The following is a 21,772-nucleotide window of genomic DNA, read 5'->3' as shown; positions in this document are numbered from 1 at the left end:
TATTCTTAAGCACTTCTGAAAATTTTCCTGGGGTTTTTTTTTGTCTCTCCTTTCAGCTGCTGCTCAAGCTTGAGGAAACAGGTTTGGAAACTGAAGGAATTCTGCGGGTTCCTGGATCTGCCTCCAGAGTCAAGGTATACACTCAAGACAGTTTTCCGTCTTCTGGACCACAGACTCTATGTAAAATTATACAGGATACACACAAATTCAGACTGCACACAAATACTGATCTGTGTAGCTCAGCATTCCTACTCCTGCCAGTGAAAGGTCAGATTAGTTCCTGGGAACCAGTAAATCACAGACCATTTGGTCTATTACTTTGATTTAGTTAATGTTCTATATAAAGTGCAGAGGATGTTGAATGTGATTTTTCTCCACAAAACTTTGAGACATCCTTTCACTTTATCTCTGTCATCCAAAATTGCTGTGGTCTTATCTCTGTTTTAATTTATTTCAGAAATGCAGAGTTCCTAAACCGAGTGAACATCAGATAAAGATCTTATTCTATGTAATTTTAACCTCTGTGTCAATTTATTTTTCATTTATCATCTGTGATCTCACAATTTCATGATCCAAGTGAGAGAAATTTGGCCTCTGTTCACTGCTGGCAGCCTGAAGTACTGCATTTTCACAGGCTATTTGTGGGCTATGAACACAATATAATTGGCACCCAATAACCTGACACTGTGGGCCAGTAATATGTGAAATTGTTTCTCCAGACCAACTTCATTCCAGGAGCTGGAGGAGGCAAATTAGAAAAACAAGGCATTTTTTTTGGTTGGTTGGGCTTTTTTTTCTGGGCTTATTAGGGTCTATCTCTTTCCCAGATTTTTGGGGGTATTTTCTTTATGCTTTTTTTTTTTTTTTAATCTGATTTAAGCAACACCTTACAATGCATCCTCCTCCCACTTTTTCATCCTCAGGGAAGCTAGTTTTGTGTTCTGAGGCAGGAAGTGTCAACATTGTGGTGGCCAGACAAATGATGGGGATTGCTAAACAATTGGGTGGACTGAGGATCATAAAAAATGGCTGAATAAGAAAAAGCAGCATTACATGAAACACACTGAAGATAGGCATCAGCATCCCAGCTCCTTCAACTCCATGTATTGATAAAAGTACTCAAAGCCTTGAAAAGTAACACATCTTGCAGAAGGGAGCTCCTAACTTGCCCTGTACTTTACAACTTCCTCATTTTTTCATACAAATGATTGAATCTTATTTTACACAATCTCAAATTTTTCCAGTCTTTCCATGGAGATTGCACAGCAGGGCTGTGCTCTAGTTCAATTATTTTCATATTCTTTGCATACACTGCACTGTGTCTTGTTCACTTCTTTTTCACAACCTTTATCCTGGGAGCTGCTATGAGATATGACTTCATATGCAACTCCTCTATACTAGGTAGTAAGTTAAACTGCCCATATAAGAGTTTTAAACTATTTGAGTTTTGGTTTCATTTGAGTCTGCCCAACAAACCAACGAGCAATAGAGAGATTTTTTTCAAAGCAGATCCAGATTTCATCCTTCAAAAGCCTTCATACATTATTATGACATTAGGACCTGAGGGCATTTCAACTTTATTTCAGTCTTGTTTGGAAAAGAAAAGGCATATGGAAATGATTAAAGGTTTCTCTTCTATAAAACAAAGAGTAAAAGAAATGAATACAACTTTTCCTCTGTAACAAAAGCTCCAGTGAACCAAAACTGTATGATAGTCTAGTGAAGGATCAGTCATGTTAAAAAAAATTGCAGCACATATTTTAAAATTATTAGATGCATATATTGATACATGTATACAAGACAGGAAGGCAGAGGAGGGAGGGAATTAAATGTATAAAATATATGCTTACCTGTTTTTGTGGCTTTTTCCCAGTTCTCAGCAGAAAAATGTGGAGTAGAATTCTGTCCTCTTGTGCTTTTGATGAGGTGAGGATTTCTGTTCCACATTTCCAGTCAGTTGCAGGAGAGAATTCAGTCTAGGTGTTTGTATTGATTATGTGCAAAGGATGTGACTACAGAGGAAGCTTAGATAGCCCAGATTAAAACCAGTAAAATGTACTAGTAAAAATGACACTGTAACATTTTATGAGAAATCCTGAATGACTTTCTACTTCCTTTTCTGCAACCATTTGGCTTCATTATTTGTGACTGTACTTGATATGTAATTTCCTTCCATTCATGTGAGATGTGGCAAGCAGAATTCATTTTTAAAAGCTTTTCTGCCTGAATGGACTGAACTTTTTGCATAATATTAAAGTACATCTGACAAAATCATGATCTGAAAGTGAATATTTGCTACAGATATATTTTGTCATAAAGGTCTCGTAAAAAGCAGCAACAAACTTCCTATGGATAAGGCAGTGTTTGGCCAGTAATAATTGTGAAAGCTGCAATTATTTATGGACGTCCTTATATTAAAATTCTTTCCTTCAATCTTTATAACTCAACAGTTTTTTGAGGACCTTGCATTTTTTGAATGGTAATCTGGGTTTGAAGCCAAATCCTGTTCCTACTAGGAACCTTACTGAGTATTTCCTTTCACATACGTGTTTTGAACACTGGATAGTGACCCTCCAGAACTTAACTGACCTCTGTTATGGAGTAGGATGCTGCCTTTGGAGAACAAGGGGATTAAATGGGAACCCAAAATGGTATCATCATCAATTCTATCTTAAACCTCTCCTGTGTTTTTAGAGGTTTGGGGGAGGGTTTTATGCATTAAGGTTTTTTCTGACAGTAATGGATTTGAATATTTATTTTTCTACAATTTGACCAAATCTAACTATAATTATCCTAACGTAAGTCTTCCTTTCAAAGATTGGAAGACCTGAATTTTAAGCCATTTGTGCAAGGCCCATGGATTCAGAGTACCTAGCAAGTTCACTGGCAGTGAAGAAGAAACACCACTCCTTTGTGACTTAAGGGTCAAAAACTCTGGAGAGTGTTTTAAACAAAAAGAACAGCTGTGCAAACGGAGTTTTCTGCTTGTAGTTCTAAGACATTGCACAAAATGTCTTGCTTTAAGGTGGTTCAAATTGTTCACTGGCAGAAATCTAGATATAGCAAACCAAATTTAGCCTGGGTTGCCAAATATCTGCAGGAACTTGACTTGTTAGCCTGCTCTGAGCTCCACATGGCTGTCACTGGGTTAGGGGTGCTTTAGTTCAAGTGCTGTAGTACAAACCTGTCTGCTGCTTGTAATGGGATTTCTGAAGTGATCACAAACTGCTGGATCAGCGCAATGATTGAAGGCCAAATGTTTCTTTTATTTTTCAGAATCTCCATCAAGAACTTGAAGCAAAATTTTATGAAGACACCTTTGACTGGGACCAAGTACGAAATAACGATGCAGCAGGACTGCTAAAAATGTTTATAAGAGAACTCCCAAGCCCACTCTTCACAGTAGAATATCTGCCTGCATTCATCATGCTAGTAGAAAGTATGTGGAATTGGAGTTAGTATGGACTGATATGATAAAATGCAAGAGCAGACGTTACATTTTTTTTCTCTTCTCTGAAGTATTTAGAGAAAAGTCATGTAATTTTTTCTCCGTCTGAAGTAGAGAGAAAAACAGACCTGGTGCTTTGCCTAAACATTTTAATTTTCTGTAAGATTTTGTTTTCAAAAGAGAAGGATGTCTGCATTCAGCTAATAGCACAGCTTTGTTATGTGAACAAAACAACTGTTTAATGTAAAATTTGGAACCTGTGTACTGGTGTACACAGTGACTGGGTAATGACTTTCATATATAGCCTTTGATTCACATTAACTGTAGGTTTTACAAATGAAAATTTCTGCAAGGTAAACTCAAATCCCTATCCTTAATCCACTAGACTTACTGGACCTATTTTATTTATGTTAAAGTTTATGTTGAGGTCAGATCATCGGTACAGAGCTATGTGTGAGCACAGAAAGGTTCAGGCAGCTGGGCTTTGTTTTCAGTGTACATACACCCTCTCAATCTCAGCACATTTTGTTCATTTCTCCTCCAGGAAGAATGCAATTGTACCTTGCCATACCTATGACTTCACTGTAAAGTCACTTGAGCTAGGACAGACTGAAGGTCTCAGGATGGTGAATTTATTAGCAAATTGGTACAGAAAACTGAGGATCTTTACACAAGATTGCAGTCACACTTTCAGTGTCTCCATGAGTAGCTTAAAGGGCAGAAGGAGGTGACCTCTCTCCATAAACTTCACATACCTGAGTGTGTGTGGACTGCTTTTGAGCTCCAGGCTGCATGCAGTTACAATGGCTCAGCAGTTTCGAGAAGACTGAACAGGAGATGTCTGTGCAGAATAAAGTGACTTTATTCCCTACAACAAATACACAGATATCTAAGAGAAACTAGCTAGTACTAAAAAATACTGGATTGTATATTGATCCACATAGTAATATGGATAGAATTTTATAGCACCTTGTGTCCCTGTGTGACAAAGATCCAAGATGATGAGGAAAAACCTACTCATTAAGGTGATTTTGAATTTGGGGGAAAGTGTATGGTTAATTAACACCTAAGCATGCTAGTCTCAACCAGGGACTAGTTGGTGTTTCTAGAACTGCTGACACACAACATTTTTAGAACAAACCAATTCCAGTTGGGATTTCAAAAGCATTAATTATTCATGTCTTTAGAAATCTCCAAGATCAAGTTACAACTACAAGCTTTGCATTTGTTGATCATGCTGATGCCTGAAGCCAACAGAGACACAGCCAAGGTAAGTTCTTCATTTGCTATCACCTGCTTCACCTGCTGTCACCTGTGGTGCTTTTGACTTTTACATGAGAAACTCATTTTTTTCAGATGCTACACAGGGAAAGTATTCGTCTGTGTTTTTTGACAATTTCCCTCAAAAGATATTCAAATTTCCTGTCTGTCATTTCTTTTACAAGCAATTAAGAAATAATTGGGAGTATCCAACTGCTGGATCTCAGGCATCATTGTTATGGAACACTCATTTCAAAGAGGCATATTCCTTGCTTAGTTTGAACAAAGGAGGTCCAGTTTCTGGAATTTTTGTATAACTGAAATTCTCCAGAATGAATTTGAAAGAGAAGCTGCCCTGTAGGAGTTTGCCTAGTACTCCTGGTACTGGAACTTTCAGGGCACTGGACCAGGCTGCAGCATGCAGTCCAAAGTAAAAATATGCATCTGTAGCACAGATGTCAGGAGCTCACCCTCAGTTTGCCTTACAAATCCATGCCCACCCCCATGTGCCAATTCCTGATATGAACACAGTGGGTACAAGCATTTTGGATGTTTGGGAGCTCCCAGATCTGACTGCAGCTATGTCCTGACCATAAGAGACACTGGTTGCATCTTTGAGCCTGTTTCTACTTCAAGGAAACCTGAGTGAAGAGGCTTCCTGGGAACCTCCAGACATTTCATCAGGTCCCCTGTTCATCAAGACCATGCAAGTCTCCCATTTCTGAAAGCCTTTCATTAGTCAGTTTAGACACAACCTTATCAGTTCAGGTCCCTTCTTTACCTGAATTTATTTATACAATAACAAGGGACAAGAACAAGAGCTGTTTTCAAAGCACCTGGAGGTGTACGAGTGCTCTGTAAAGAATGGGGGTTGTTTCTGCTACCAAAGTTCATTTGGATATAAAGCTGCATATGTAAAACACATGCTAGAGGAGTCTTAATTATTACTTTATTATTAATTAGGCTTCTGTACAAAAATAGAAATGATGACAAAACTTTACACAGCTCCACTCTCTTGTCTATAATGAGATCTTAGAAACTTCTCCAATACAGGTTCTATTTTGTAATTCTTGAGTTTGTAAAAATGTTTTAATTGCTATGTCAGAGTACCAAGACAGTGTTTTTAGTGGTATGGTTTTCATGGTTTAACCAAGAGGCAGGTAATACCTGTAATGGTTTAACCCTAGCCAGCAACCAAGCATGTGCCTCTTCTCACTCACTCCCCCATCAGTGGGATGAGGGAGAGAATAAGAAGTGTAAAAGCTGGAAAATTAATGAGTTGAGATAGATGTAATTTAAAAGGAAAACAAAGGCTGTTTATGAAAGCAGAGCAAACAAAGGAACTCACCATTTCCCATGGGCAGGCAGGTGTTCAGCCATCACCAGGGGAGCAGGGCTTGATTGCATGTAACAGTTACTTGGAAAGACAAATGCCATCACTCCAAAAATCCCCCCCTTCCTTCATCTTCTTCCCACTTTTTTTACACTGAGCATGATGTCACATGGTCTGGAATATCCCTTTGGTCACCTGTCCTGGCTGTGTTTCCTCCTTATTTGTCATGCATTTCAGCACTGTGGCAGCACAAAAATCAGAGAAGGCCTTGGCTCTAAGCAAGTCCTAATCAGCAATAACAACAACAACAAAAAAATCTATATTATAAACACTGTTCAGCACAAGTCCCAAACATAACCCTATACCAGTCAGCATGAAGAAAATAAACTCTACTCCATCTGAAGCCAGCACACCACCACACAGTCATTCCTTCAGTCCTCCCCCTCCCAGTGGGATGGGTGAGAAAATTTGAAAAGAAAAATGAAATTCATGGGTTGACAACAGCAGTTTAATAGGACAGAAATGAATGGGAAAATAATAATGATTAATTAATTAGAGCACACAATTACAGTGCACAATGCAATTTTTCACCACTCACTGACTGATGCCCAGCCAGTTCTTGAGTAGTGGGCCAAGACTAGTTTTCCCTACAGTTTAGATAGTGAGCACAATGCCATATAGTATGGAATATCCTTTGGGAGTCAGTTCTCCAGGCTATGTCCCCTCCCACGTCCTTGCCCCCTTGCTGGCAAGGCAGCATGAGAAGCTAAAGATTACACTTGACTAAGCGTAAACACTGCTTAGCAACAACTAAAACATCAGTGTGTTATCAACATTATTCCTATCCTAAATCCAAAACACAACCCTGTACCAGATATAAGGAAGAAAATTAACTCTATCCCAGCTGAAACCAGAACAATATTGCAGAAGGACTCATTGGTAGAACCCAACTCTAGCCACAGCTGTAGTCTGTGCTATTTAATCATTCAAGCAAAATTCTGAATAAACTACCTAAAAGGGGAAATTAATTTCCTTTGACGCTGCCAAGCATGTGCAGAAGTAAGGTCAATGGACAATCACTTAGCTCTTCTTGCATTGTTATCCCAGAATAAAAGTTTGAAGGCTGTTGGCAGAAATTTCAGGTTGTATTACATGTGGAACTGGTGCATATTTGAAGAGAGACTAATCACCCCAAGTCACTGTGATATAAAAAGCTCTGGCTAGATACATCAAAATGGACACTTGATAATATGTGAAGACAGTAACTATTCCCTTTGGGTACATCTTACCTCTACTATAGGATTCAAAGCCTTACTGTAGACACTGTATTTGCCTTATAAATTTGGGATTATGGTCTAAGTGATAATTTATTAATGTGTATTTTGATAACATTAACTATCCCTCTGTGGTTGACACAGGCTGTTGTAACAACAAATATCAGAGTAATCCAAATACAATGAAAAGACCACAAAATTTCACTTCCAAGTGCAAATATAGCAGCCAGACGTGCATTTGAAAATGCTGTATTTCAAAAGCAAATGATTTCCTGAAATTAAACAAGTCTTGCTTTTTTTCCAGGCCTTTCTTCAGTTCCTGAAGAAGGTGGTTGCTAATGAAGGGAAAAACAAGATGAATTTGTGGAATGTGTCTATGATTGTTGCGCCAAACCTCTTCATCTACAAAGGGAAACGTGCAAACCAACAAGAAATGCAAGCAGCAGCCACCACTGCGCACGTTGTGCGGCTTTTAATCCGGTACCAGGACATCCTGTGGACAGTGAGTAGTGCTGGTTCCCCCTTTATGGTTCCATTACAGTGCAGTACTTTGCTATATGTAGGACATGGGCAGAAATCAGAATAAACGGACCTTCCAAGGAGAAACAGTTTCTTTGGAAACTGGCTGTAGTCTTCCATGTCTAGAATGAGGCACCCTGACAGATATTTCTGGATTGAGAGCTACCTTTCTAATCTAAAACACCTATTTTAGCATCAGTTGCCTTCTGGAAGTACCTCTCCCACACCATTGTTTAAACAGAGTGATGCATAGAAGAATTATTTAATCTGGATGTTTAGGTGATATGTCTGAACTTGAATGTAGTTAGATATCTGTTTAAAGTCTGCACCACAATAAAATGGGACAAAAGTGTGTACAACTTTCTGAGCTTCTGAAGGTTGGCCTGGAGATATCGACAGTCTCAGCTTGTTTGCTCATAACAGAGGGAGAGTATAAAGGGGGTTGCAAAGACTACCTGCTGCAGCTGCAAACATTGCTTTCAAGTTTCTTATGGCATGAAAGATGATCTACAGTTTCACCAAAGGAATAACTGTAGGTTGTTAGAGGAAGCTACTGACTGCATGTATCTTCTAGGAATAAACAGAGTTTCTGCTGCCTAAATTTTGTGCCCTTCTAAAGACCCATTGGGGGTCTTTTCCCATTGGGGAAAAATTACTGTATATTCTCAGATATGGTTTCCTCTTTCTAGGTCCCATCCTTCCTGATTTCCCAGGTGAGAAAAATGAATGAGGCAGCAATGAACAACAGCAAGAGACAGCTAATGTTTGACAAAGGAGTGAGAAAACTTTTGAGGAGAAAGACTATGGAACGGGAGAGACCTGAAAGACCAGAGGTATGATAAACAGATACAGGTTTTAAGGGCAGCTTTAAACAGCCTCTCTCCTTTATCTCATGAGAGATTCTGGGTGTGGGGAGGAAATTTTGCCATAAAACATAAGCTGATTTGAGAGTTATCTTGACAGGTGTGCTTCTCAGTCTAATACTCTGATAAGACAAAGTTTTGGGAATTGATTGAGAAAAGGTAAGGAAGGCAGAATGATTTACAGCGGCCAAAGCTGCCAAGCTGGTTTTTAACCTGTTTCATAAGAAATGGTTATATGTGGACTGTCCCTGACAGAGAGTCTTCCATGAATGTTTAAAAGAATGAAGACTGGTGAATTGTAGGAGAAGTAATCAAGGAAAGAGCAAAGGATTCTATAGGCATTGAAGAACAAAAGAAAAGACAAATTAGGAAGGAATGATATCACAAGGTTATGAGAAATAGAGAATGAGATGCCTAGTACAGACGAGAGAAAATGCAGAAGGTAATGTATGGGGGGAAATGTAGAAAGATAAATGTTATGTATGAATGGTGAATACATTCCAATTCACCTTTCTCAAGAATTTGCTGGCACTGACTGAAATATTTTATCTAGGGTAGGACATACATTGGTGCTGCAGATGGAGACAGAGATGTTTTTTTTTAAATGGCAGTGTAGACTACTGTGCCACAGAGTTAAATTCAGCCCAGGATGAACACATCCTTCTCTGAGGAGAGTCAATTACTGAAATCATTGCACCTTTGGGAAGACAAGTCCATTGATCAGAGTAATTGGCTTTACATCTAATAAAAATGAGGGTAGCCATGGCAAGGAGCTGAAATATGAAGAGTAAATTGGAGGCAAACTTTGTTTGGATAACTGAGTTTAATGTTGAGAGCACTTAACGCAATCCCCAGGTCTCAGATGTTCTAAATTACACAGAGACAGAGACTGGAAAGACTATTGTGTTCTAGTCAGCATGGTATTAACTGGATTGGAACTGGAATGCAAACCTTGCTAATTGATTTATCCACCATTAATCATGGAAGAGTGCATAAACTTCATAGATGATCATTTGAACGCTACACAAGGTCAAATTTCAAATTAACAGAAACCATATGGTACTTGATGTTTTACTGTACACACACTTCAATCTACTTGAAGATATAGGAAGCAGAAACAGAGAACTGGATTTTTATGCCTCAGGGGAATTTCATCTTCAGAAGGAAACACAGATATTCTTAATAATTTTTATGTTTTTAAATAAACAGTTGGTTCACTGCCAGTGTTAACAGAAATAAGTTAAAGTTACAATTCAAGGGCTTTACCCTGTGTGCATTTATGTGCTACTTACCAAAGAGTTTGTGTCTTTGTGTTGTATCTGATTTATGTCTACAAATTTGCATTTGTATGACTGTAAATGTCTTTTAAATAGCCAAGAGAATGCAGGACAGTGAGTTTTGCAAGCAGCTTCAAATGGGGTTGTAGAACTGCTTCCAAATTGAGCTAGAGCAATATTTGCCTTTGACTTACTCTATTGAATATTGATTTTAAGGAGCTGTCACTTTCCCTCCATGCAGTCTGACATACCGGAGGGAGTGATAAGAGTTTATGCTCCACTGCATTCAAAAGTCTCTATGGCAATTCAGCTCAACAGCCAAACAAAAGCCAAAGACATCTTGGCTCGATTCCACTGTGAAAACAGGTGGGTAAAGCAGAACATTTTGTTTTTCCTGAACAACAATGTCAGAACTATAAATCAATAGATTGTTCCCTCTTCAAAGATTCATTGTGTTACAAGAACTCTTTTTCTAATCTAAAATTGCTAATTTATGGTTATGTCAATCAAAGAAATTTTAACACTTATCTTACTATTTTTATTTTACTTAATAATTGGCTCTATACAGAATCAACCTGCCCTCCCTTACACCACTAAAAATGTACATTAAACATATATTTTATAGACTTGCCACATAGAGAACCCAAAGGGATTGTTTTATATCTACCCATAAGTGTAGAATGTTTTTATTTCTGTAGGGTAATAATTATTAATACTTATGGGAAATGGCAAATTGTGTCTGAAAGTCTTTTCTGCAAAGTCTTCCCATTCTGTTCTTTGAATAAATAATATAAAAGAAATAATATAAAAGGTTTAGTTGATTGTAGTGCAGTACTGTACCTCTGTAACAGATTCATTATTCTGCAGTGGTCTATTTGGTAGAAGTTGTTGGTTTTGACAAGGCAATTTACAGGGGAAAAAATATCAAACTTGTTTACCATACATGGTGGGTGATAAGCAGTGGTTATAACAGAAGGACAAACTGAAAGGTTTTTTTTTCCATCCTAGCCATGGATCATCACAGAACATGAGAGGCCATATCCAAAGTTTACATGAAATTGGAGGAAATATAGGTAGGTCTTAATTTTGAAAATTAATTCTGAATGTCCTTAACCTCCTAAATAACCTCAAGATAGTACTGTTTTGACACAGCTGGGTCTCTCTTACCCTCCAGTCCATTTGGAGGAAAGGAGCCTGCCCCAAAAGCTGTTAGAATCAATGTCATTATTTATTCCAACTCCAGAGTGACAGGAGGGGCACCCCACAGGAGAGAATGAACCCAGCGGCTAGATCTCAGCAGCACTTCTTACAGTCTTGCCAAATTCATCTGACCTTTTGCTTACCTCTCTCCCTCTCGTAACTGAGCATTTTTCCATGGTTAAGAGATCATTGGTCTTCCTTTGGCAAGCACATTCCACCTTGCTGTAGAGCATTTTTCCAAGACTTCTTTCTTTTTTACTGTATATAAATGTTAACTTCCCGCAGATAAAAAACCACAGACTTGTGAATTCAGCCTCTGCATGTATGGGTGCTTTATACTCACACTAATCTGTGTGCTTTATTTAGATTGCAAATTTCTTGCAACAGGGCTTTTGTCATTTTCTGTTTCATGCAGTGACACTTCTTATAATAACAACAACAGTGAGGGTTGCCCCACAAGTTTCTGGCCTAAAGGTCAAAAAACATATTTTAATTTGATGGTACACAATCCTTTCTCTTCTTACTCTCTCCTTTCCCTGTTCATGCCAAAATTCTGGATGCTCTGTTGAAGTCAGTTGTAAATCACCTGATAAGATTATATCTTATTTCTTCTAGATTCAGTTCTAAAGACATTCTGCAAAGTTATTACAAAACATTACAGACTTACTTCAGCAGTAATCTGGAATCAGTCTTTATTACTGATGATAACAAAAAACTAAATTGGATTTGTGATTTGTTTTGCCTGTCCAAACAGGATGACCAGCTAATGCTAAAACAGAAAAATTGTCCTAAAGGCCTTGTGAAACAATCCCAAATATTCCTACCATGGTCTTCCAAAATAATTGGGGTATTTAATTTACATCTTCATTTAAAATCATTTTTATAGTCCTAGATCCTTCAGGGTACCTTAGTCTGCTGCTTATGCATTAATTCATTTATACTGCTTTCACTTGAATAAAATCATGAGGACCCCAGTGACCTTATAAGTAACTGTACAAAAATTTTACCATAATCTTGTGTCACAGCAAAGTAACCTCACCAGTGAAATTACTTCATTACCCCATGTAAATGCAATATAGTTCCACAAATCAACTTAACTCTAGAATTTATTGCCTTATTACTCAACTAAGAGGCACAAAATCCTCATTCAGGCAAAGGCAGACACAACTTCCCAATCACCAGCTAATGAAAGAGCCGGAGTGCAGAGGAGTTTTTTTTTAACCAGAAAATTGGCAACTCCCAAAAACCTTGTTAGAGTCCCTGCATTACTTTCCAAGATCCTACTGTATGGGAACACGTTTAGAGAGCTACTTTTTCAGCATTTAAAAATAGTGTAGAAGTTAGAGAGTTGTAATTCCAGCTCAGTAAATCCAAAGAAATAAAACCCCCCACACTGCAGCACTTAGACTAACAGTGTTGTTGATGCTTCTAAAGAGACCATATTCACCATTTGACTAAATGTCTTGTCCATTACTCAGTGTAATGCAGGACATCCTGCCTGGAAGTGGCAGTGAATTCACGACTGTCACAGAGTAAAATCACTGGCAGATTTACCAAAGGCCCTCTCTGTATCAAGGCAAGATGATAGCTGGATGGACACACCAAACTAGGCTTGCTGTGTGCAAGTCAGAGGAGCATTGAAGGACATTTTAACACAGCTCTGTCCCTGTGTGCTCAGAACATCTTATGATTCATGGCTGACAATTTCCTTTTCAGGTCAGCACTGTCTGGATCCAGATGCATTCATGCTAGATGTCTACCGTGCAAATCCTCAGGCAGAATGGGTGATAAAACCAAAAGCCAGCTGAAGCAGATGGCAGCAGTATACTGGACAAAAGCCAAATGGACAGGAGTGATGCCTGTCATTTTAAGCAGCTCTTGCAGAGACATAACAAAATGGTATCCACAGGACATCATTCCTACCTACTGTACTGTCCAGCTGATGGTCAGCACATAGTACTTTTGGTATTCCAGCTACCAAAGCATCGTAAAAATATCAGTTATGCTTTCATATGGATTACACTTGTGCCAGTTGGCCCAGGAGGTGAGGAGGGCAGACCAAGGTACAGTGTTCGTTTCCTGACCTGGTGTTAGAACAATTTTTGGAAATAATGCAGTGGCATCAGATGAATGAAACACTACTGACCACAGCATGACACAGAAGCATGACAGACACTGGAGAAGGGAAGATGTCTGTCAGGCATGGAAGGCGGGATCTCAACATGCAGCAGTGCCAAGACAGCTGTGTGAAAACCAAACCTTTCTCCTGAAAGTAAACCCATACAGTGTGTGTTACTGCAATGCTTGTGTCTCTCAGTCACTCCTCATGAGTACCTGATGCTGGGGGAGGGAGGCAGGGGGAGGAACTACAGACAGCTGTACCGCTCAGTGTACGTACCACTGTATATCTCACTACCAGTCTTCCAAAATCATCTGTCTGGATCCCTCAGCTGTGTGCAATTGTAATGCCACAAACCACACTCCCCTCCCTTCCCCTGTCACACAAGTTTAAGGAGACAAAGGGTAGGTGAGGAGGGGATATGCCCCCAGCTCTGCCTTTTACTTGATGCTCTCAGAACTAAATCTGTGTAATGCCAGATTATGAGATGTGTTAATGGTGCCACTTACAGTCATCACCATTTTTGTTAATCATTATATTTTCTAATTTGTAACCTAATTCTTTTTATTTTGTTTATTTTAGCTTCAATATGTAAGCAATTTTTATACTCTTCAGCTGCATCAACAAGAGAGATCTTGTTCAGGTCTTGGATAATACAGCATGGAGAAGCAACTGGGCTTCCGATGAGAAAAGGGATTTAATAATTTACACATTAGGTCTTTAAAACCACAGCCAATCTAGGCCCAGTTGTGCTGGGGGTTTTACAGTACATACCAAATTGCAGCTGGCATGAAGTCTAAGCAAACACACAGGCTGACAAGAGAATAGTGAGCTGCCACTGAATTGGGAATGTCAGATAGGTTGTCTCATTTGGAGCTAGTCACAAGAGCAGGTGGTGTCAGTCATCTCACTTTGGGCTGTGCTGAACTAAAAGAGGTTTGCTGAGTAAGGAAATCACAAATCTCTGGACAAGAGCCAGTTGTTTTTTAATCTGTGTCATATGCAATAAGTGGGAACCAATGCCTTCAACTGCACTGCCCCCATCATTAGACGATGATGTTGCACAATGAAACCACCCTCAGCCTGAGCAATGATTTTTGTTCCTGATCTGGACACAGGGATGAGGCAGCAGCTCTGTTTATTATCTAGCAACCTAGAAGCACTCTGAACTAAGTCCTCCAGGTGAACTGGAGGTAAATAAAGTCTGCTGTCCTGCTGTCTGTAACTTGTGATGCTCTGCTGAAGCTGTGCACTGAGGGTCTGAACCAGAAGCAGACCCTCTAAAATGTGTCAAGTTAATCGTGTTCTCTTTTATTGTTAGCAGTCAGTGAAAGAAGTCAACATTGAATCAGTACCTTTACTAGCAACAATGTCTACAGAGGGCAGATCCTGTCTCCTTTCTTATCTTCTTGATAAAAAATGAACAACATTTTCTTTAAAACAGTGACATTTTAAACTTCCTAGTTGTTTTGGCAGGTTTTTTGTTTTGTTTTGTTTTTTGTTTTGGGTTTCTTTGTTGTTGTTCTTGGTTTTTTGAGTTTTTTGTTTATTTCTTTGTTTTGTTTTTCCATTTTCTTCTTAACACTAAAGGAGACACAGTTGCAGCCAGGAAAAAAACAGGACAATTGTATTATAAAATACACTCTTTATTTTGACAATATTTATTTTTTAAGTATACAAGAGATAGTAGGTCTGTGGCTTGTTTGTAGGACTAAGCATAAACATTTTGTCTTGTGCTTTGTTCCTGATACCCTACCCCTCTGTGGCAATCAACAGCTCTTTCTGCTTATGCTGCCCTTGAATGTCAGCTGTAAAGCAGGACTAGTACTTTCTATATAAAGGCAACATGAGAATTAATTGAGTTAAATTCTACTCTCAGAAACAGTTCCCTGAGCAGATCAGGAGTGATGAACATCCATCTGGGAAGAACAAACTCAGCAAAGGCTTTTTATGTGGAAAGTGCTTTGAATATAATCAGATAAATGCTAAGTATCATTGTATCTATAGCAAACTAAAAGGCATTCTGTGACTATACAGAAAGCATAAACTAAGGAAGTTATTTGAAGTGTCATAGCAAATGAGCTATCTTCCTACAGTACTTTCAGACAAATGCATTGACCTCCTCCATCTTGCCCACTCACTTCACTCTGTGCTCTCAATGGCTGTGCAAGGGAAAGGACAGAGCAGCCCTGTGTTCATGCTGCAACTTGCTCAGCACGTTCTGGACCTCATCAAAGTTATTTCTGAAATAGATCTCCCTGCATTCTGTATAGAATATAAGGGGGTTTTGTACCACTTTTACCACTTCACAACTTAGGGACGTCAAATATGATATAACATGCTGTGAGCTCTTGTTTTATGCTGAAACTGCTTATAAAACATGCATATTAGCAGATGAACTGGATTATACATAGAGTGGCCAAATACCTCCTGTCTCTGAAACAGAATGTCATAATTCTCTTTTGATACAAATGGCCCTAATGACCCATGTGTAGTGGTTAATACTGTTCCACATTAAGTTGTTTTGTATTGTTTTGGTACACTAACTTGATTTAATATGCAGCAGACAAATGGAACAAGCTCAATCACATTTTGAAATATGAGGTCCCAACTTTAGGTCTTATATTTCAAGATACTGGTTGGAGGCATGAGGAATTTTGTTTCTCCTAACAGAATATGAAGTCAAAACTAAGCTGCAAGAGGATTGTCACCTAACAAAAAGTAACATATGTGGAAAGCTATTAGTAAGAAAGTAGTAGCAAGCAGAGAGAAATTTGCTGAAATTCCAAAGATGCCTCAAGCATTTATATACTCCACGGTTCTACAAGGACAGCATTTTGCATATCAACACATAGAGAGAGAGTATTGTAAAAAGCAGGTGTTTCAAAACAGACTGGAATGCTTTAACCTGCATATGCAGTGAATATCATTAGAAAGTCTGTGTGTGTGCAAATGTGTATGTGTCCATGTATAATATTAACTACCTCACTCTGCATTTTCCAAGAAAAATATTTTGGCTTAGACATTTACTACTTAATCTATTATCAATTTACATTAATGCTGACAAAATTTTTTTTGTATGAGGCAAGATTTGAAATTACAAAAGAATATATAGTAAAATACGTATTTCGGCATATGGATGAAATTTTATCAAAAACATGTGGCCTAAATTATGCTTGTAATGTGAACCTTGTAAGATCAAATGTTGGGGTTAATAGAGAATGAATACAAACACACTGTGTTTCATTTTTATTTTTCAATGGGTTTCTATTAATGTGTGTCTTCTCTGAAAAATAATACAATGCCACTAATTGAAGTGAAGTGTTTGTATGTTTTCCTCACAATCCTCATTAAGTTATGTGTTTTGTTGAAGTACGCCAACATGTAAGTGTATTTGTACAGCAGTGTGTCCACTGTATTGTATCCATGTCAAAAATAAAAACAATACAACAAAGCCAGCTCTTCAAATCTAAACACGTGTATTTTGGATAGAAGCAGGGGGCAGAAAAGCAGCTTAAAAACTTTTAAAAGCAACTGTGTTGTTACAGCACCTGAACAGCTGTAACTGAGGCACCTCAATACCACCTGAAGAGAGGATCACATTCTGCCACCCTTGCTGAAGTGGAGGAGCTCTTTGCTCCAGGAGCTATTCCCTTGGATTACCTCTATGCAATGTACAGAACACATTGCTTGGAATCCTGCCTCATTGAAAGCAATGGCAAACTGCTTTGGAGTTTCATTTCAGCCAGGATTTTTAAAACTAGCACAAAATACATAGAGAAAAAACTAACATTAGAACAAATAGTACAAGTGCATAGTAAAAGCCAAATAAAATAGTAAAGAACAAACAGGAGTACTGCTAGTTCAAAGAGAAAAAAAAAAGGGAGATGGGAGTAACTTGCAAAGAACTATGTTTATTATAGATGCATATTAAAGTATGGGACACATTTGTCACTGCTCAGTAATCTGGCCAGTTGATGAATGGATGTCCTTACTTGATTGAGATTGAGCACACATCCCTCAAACCTGGCTCAAGAACAACTACTGGAAGACTCATTTTAGAAACTGAGGCAGACATAGTAAGAAAAGACAAAGATAAAACTGCAGGCTGGCCTCAAAACTGCCTCCCAGTGTCCATGAGAAATACTGTTTTCCAAAGAATGATTCAACAGTTTGCACTGCCAAAATACATAATTTTTCCCAAATAAGACCCAAATTGTTTCTTCAGCAACACATCATTTCACAGGCATCTCTGTGCTGTAGAGATGCTGCTTGTCCTGAAGCTGAGTCCATGAAAGCACAAACAGGAACATAATCCATCTAGCCAATGTATCTATAATGAGTGTCAGAAGCACTGGATAGTAAGGCACAAGGAAAAAGAGCTGGAGCTACCCTATGATGTGTAACTAAGACAATTCTATTCATTAAACTGAATCTGAGACCTTCAAAATTATGCCTTTACTCAGTCTCCTGCTCCCTCTGCTGGGCTATGTCCACTTACATTTCATATAATCAGAGCCATATAATGGCCCGGATTGGAAGAAGCCTTTAAGATTATCTAATCCCAATCCCCCTGTGGTGAGCATACTTGTAACTTCTCAGCCTACCAGCTCTTTTTCTTCTAACTAAAATACATGGACAACTGAACTACATAAAATAATGCAGTTTATTGTAGTTTTATTATGTGGTCCAAAATTATTACCTTCTTACAAAACCACCAACGCACAATAAAATGAAGTACTGTCAAGTAATCAAAAGAAAATATACTCTAAACACTGATTAATAAAACTTACCAAAACAAAAATACTCAATTAATGCCAGTAAAATTGTCGTAGAGGTATTTTTTGTTTAAAACCATTTAGTTAAAATGCAGACATGGAGCTGCTGATTAAAAAAATAAATGACCTGAGTTGGAAAACAACCAGAAAAATCAAATAGATGCAGGTTCTTATCAGTTCTTCTTTTCATTACAAAATGAGAATGCAAAATAACAGATCAACAAAAAAAAAATCAAAAAACAAAAAACCAACAAACCCTCTCTCAATCCAGACAGGCTTTGCTACAGTTCAGTGCTCAGCCCCAGGGCAGGAATGAGGAAACACTCCACGCAGGTCAAAAGCTCTGCTAAAGTCAAACAATTCTGTATGTTGGCCCTTGGTCAAAACAAGGTTCCTCAAACAGCCACGGAATGAACTCTTGCTTGTGAGGCAGTTTTGCTTGACATCAGCTGAAAAACAAGCAGGAAATACATAAAATCTATTTCCACCAAACTGAAAAAAATACAAAGATCCAGGCTATTAAAAAATTTCCCCCCCTGAAAGAGATAAAACCAACACCTGAGGAGCATCAAGTTCCATTCATGTTTGTATGAACTGTGACATCCCAACACAGACAGTCATTGCTCTTTTCAAGCATATGCCATGCACAGCAAAAACTCGGCAGAGTTTGCAGAAATAGTTCTTCCCAGGGGTCAATGAAGATGAGAGGGAAAAACAGAGGAGAAAGCCCCTCTGCATGGCTGTTTCTTAAGTTAAAATAGAAACTAGAAGAATATGAAGCAACAGCTGAGCTGTACACAGTCACAATTCCCATGGCAAACCAAAAAGGAGCACATGTTAAGAGTCACTCTTGTGAGAGTAAGCACAGGAGGGACAGAAGGAAAGGGAAATATTATTGTACCTACCAGGATAACCTCCAACATAAATGGGATTGTTCGTATCTGCAGATGTTGAGTGGACGTAGGGATTATCAGTGTGAACCAAATTGCCATCAATTATCAGTGAAATGTGATGTTTGCTTTTGTTTGCTTGAAGCTTGTGCCATTTCCCATCACACAAGCTATTTGTGCCTCTTGGTTCGTATGTAGCCGTTATTCTGCCAGCTCCATTGTTGACATGGAATAAAACCTGTACAAACAGCCAGATGCCAATGAAGATATAAAGTAAGAATACATGAACTAATCTGACTAGATAAAAGCACAATCACAGTGGTGCAGAGATTTCCATTTTAAATGTTTGGCAATATGTATGGTGAATATTTACTTTGATAGGTAGAGTAGATCCTTACTAAAGTGTTTTTTAAAATTTAAAACAACAAGGTCTACCTATGCAATGGTCCATTGATACACTTCACTAGGGATTTCAATGTTTCTTACAAATACAAATCAAGACATTTTCCATAGAACCTGCGACTTCAGATCTTAAAGAAGAATCACTGTATATAACTGAAGAGAAAGAAGAATAGCCTGAAAGCACTTGTCATGGCCAATAAATGCATTGATTTTTTTCATGTATTTATTTTTCAAAGCAGCAGACATTTCCTCAACTCTGCAGTGAGGATTAATATGTAAGTATTAACTGGGAAAGTACGTCCCACAGGAACAGTGATATTTAACACTGTCTCCAGCTAGGAAGCTTTTAATAAAAAATGAGCCATTTCTGAAAAAACAAATACTTAAAAGCAATCAAGTGTATATTTTTTTATGCAAGACAAGACTGGAGAGCTATGTATATTGATTGTTAAAAGGTTTATGGAGCATAATGGCCAGTACAAGTAGAGAATGAGTTAATTGCTCATGAATATTGAAGAAGAGGTTACAAAACAGTGTGCATTGTACATGCAATATTTTTCTCAAGGACAAGAATAGCTTTATGGCAGAAAAAGTATAAAGCAATAAAAAAGATATATATTTGATCTAAAATACATGGTATATAGTACAGGAGGTCAGAGTGGCTGCACACTACATAAATTACACTAATTAAAAATCCAAAACCTTCCAGTGACTTCTGCTAATCACATATTTTATCATACGATGGCAGTGAGAAACCTCGAGACAAAGTCTGTCACATATTTGTTCTGTGGAAGGTTTCCTCCATGACACTTCACTGGTGCATTATTCCATGCATTCCAAGGGTTCTAGCCTCCCAGTTTCAAACAAGCCCTGTGAAATCAGTGTGCCTGCACAGGGCAGCCTACCTTGCCATGTACAATTTCCAGCCCAATCGCGTCAACCTTGGTGCTGCTGACGCCGAGCAGAACGCCGTGCACCGCTGTTGTGCGGAATTCCAGGGTGATGTTCACGTCAGACCGCACTTTGTAGCCTTCTCTGGCTGAAAATAAGTTAGAAGCTTCTAGCAGAAGACTTGCAACCCACAGTACAGAGTTAAATATATACATTACCACTAAAAGGTCTAAAAGACTTGTTAATTATGCTGCTGGTACATGACCTTGCAAAACCTCTGGAAACTAAGTTTTCCAAAGTCATAATTCCCATTTTTTACTGAAAAAGATAACTTCCCAAGTAAGGTTTTTTTCAGTAATTCAGATTTAATCCATTCTATCTCATCTCTAGGAAACAGTAAAGAGCACAAATGTAATCCTTCGTGTTACTTCACAATCTTTTGTCTTCATATTCTTTATCAGACCTTAACATCATGAGCATGGATAGTCTTAGCTAATAAAGATGTAGTTCATTTTTTTCCCAGTGCTAAAATCATTATCTCTTTTCTTTGTGCAAGATAGCCCTTTGCAGAAATGACCACTTTTGGATGAATGAAGTAAAAGGACTCAGAAATCCATATGCAGGGCATGCACTCACTGTGTGAGGAGTCAGTTAATTACACACAGTTCCAGTAAGACCTGAAAGGAGTATGTTTTCCTTAACTTTAATTCAGTAAGGCACTCTTTTCATTTAATGACACTTACCAAGAGCAGCAAAGCCACTTCCATCAAAGAAAGTACCATCCTGCACTGTTTCATAGCATTTATTCACAGCAAAGATAGAGACAGAACTCTCATTGTCCAGTTGATTGCCATTAATTGTCATGCTACCAATGCAGGCAGGAATACTGTGACTAACCTAAGCATATGGAGACATAAGAGACAGTTTAGTATAAACTGCTGCAATACTCTCTTATGGATTCACCTGATCTTATTGTAGACAAAATATTATCTGAACAAAACACAGCAGAATCTAAAATATTTACGTAATTAAATTTCTAGTATTACCTGTAATTATGTAAGGCACATAAAGTCTAAAGAGTCAAAATCAAATTGTTTAGAAGCAGAGTATACACTGTCTATAACATACAGGAAGAACTTTATTTGCTTGACTGTGAGCCGGGATACACCCAACAGTAAAAACATCCCAAATGTGCTGCATCAAATTAATGAGTAATCAAAAAATTTTTAGGACATTTTGCAAGTTCTCTTCATCAAAATGATTTATCTGAATCACTCCAGAAGGTGGTTGGGCACTGGAACCGGTTCCCCAGGGAAGTGTTCACAGCACCAGCCTGACAGAGTTCAAGAGGCATTTGGACAAAGCTTCAGTCACATGATGTGACTCTTGGGGTGTCCTGTGCAGGGCCAGGAGTTGGACTTCGATGACCCTTAAGGATCCCTTCCAAATCAGAACATTCTACAATTCTATGAGAAACATTATCCTATCACTGGAATCCTCATTAATATAATCGGCTGC

General features: G+C 38.3%; 2 protein-coding genes across 3 annotated transcripts in view; one reads left to right on the top strand and one right to left on the bottom strand.

The window, feature by feature from the left end:
• Nucleotides 1-16,751, top strand: part of ARHGAP28 (Rho GTPase activating protein 28) — a 74,999-nt gene extending 58,248 nt beyond the window's left edge. Inside the window, exons 8-15 of the mRNA XM_002193403.7 lie at nt 57-134; nt 3,277-3,439; nt 4,636-4,718; nt 7,620-7,817; nt 8,524-8,667; nt 10,216-10,340; nt 10,983-11,047; nt 12,891-16,751. Coding sequence (XP_002193439.3) covers nt 57-134; nt 3,277-3,439; nt 4,636-4,718; nt 7,620-7,817; nt 8,524-8,667; nt 10,216-10,340; nt 10,983-11,047; nt 12,891-12,982 — 948 coding nt within the window. The 3' untranslated portion in view covers nt 12,983-16,751. The remainder of the gene's footprint in view (nt 1-56; nt 135-3,276; nt 3,440-4,635; nt 4,719-7,619; nt 7,818-8,523; nt 8,668-10,215; nt 10,341-10,982; nt 11,048-12,890) is intronic.
• A 1,202-nt stretch (nt 16,752-17,953) lies between these two features.
• The window catches only part of LAMA1 (laminin subunit alpha 1), a 97,683-nt gene continuing 93,864 nt past the window's right edge, over nt 17,954-21,772 (bottom strand). For both annotated transcript variants that reach the window (XM_072924520.1, XM_030266006.3), the window contains exons 60-63: nt 20,998-21,151; nt 20,269-20,402; nt 18,977-19,199; nt 17,954-18,520 (exon numbers count right to left, since the gene is read on the bottom strand). In XM_072924520.1, coding sequence (XP_072780621.1) covers nt 18,360-18,520; nt 18,977-19,199; nt 20,269-20,402; nt 20,998-21,151 — 672 coding nt within the window. In that variant the 3' untranslated portion in view covers nt 17,954-18,359. The remainder of the gene's footprint in view (nt 18,521-18,976; nt 19,200-20,268; nt 20,403-20,997; nt 21,152-21,772) is intronic.

This window comes from Taeniopygia guttata, chromosome 2 (genome assembly GCF_048771995.1).
Source record: "Taeniopygia guttata chromosome 2, bTaeGut7.mat, whole genome shotgun sequence".
Lineage (NCBI taxonomy): Eukaryota > Metazoa > Chordata > Aves > Passeriformes > Estrildidae > Taeniopygia > Taeniopygia guttata.
This window is presented reverse-complemented; position numbering and strand designations above follow the sequence as displayed.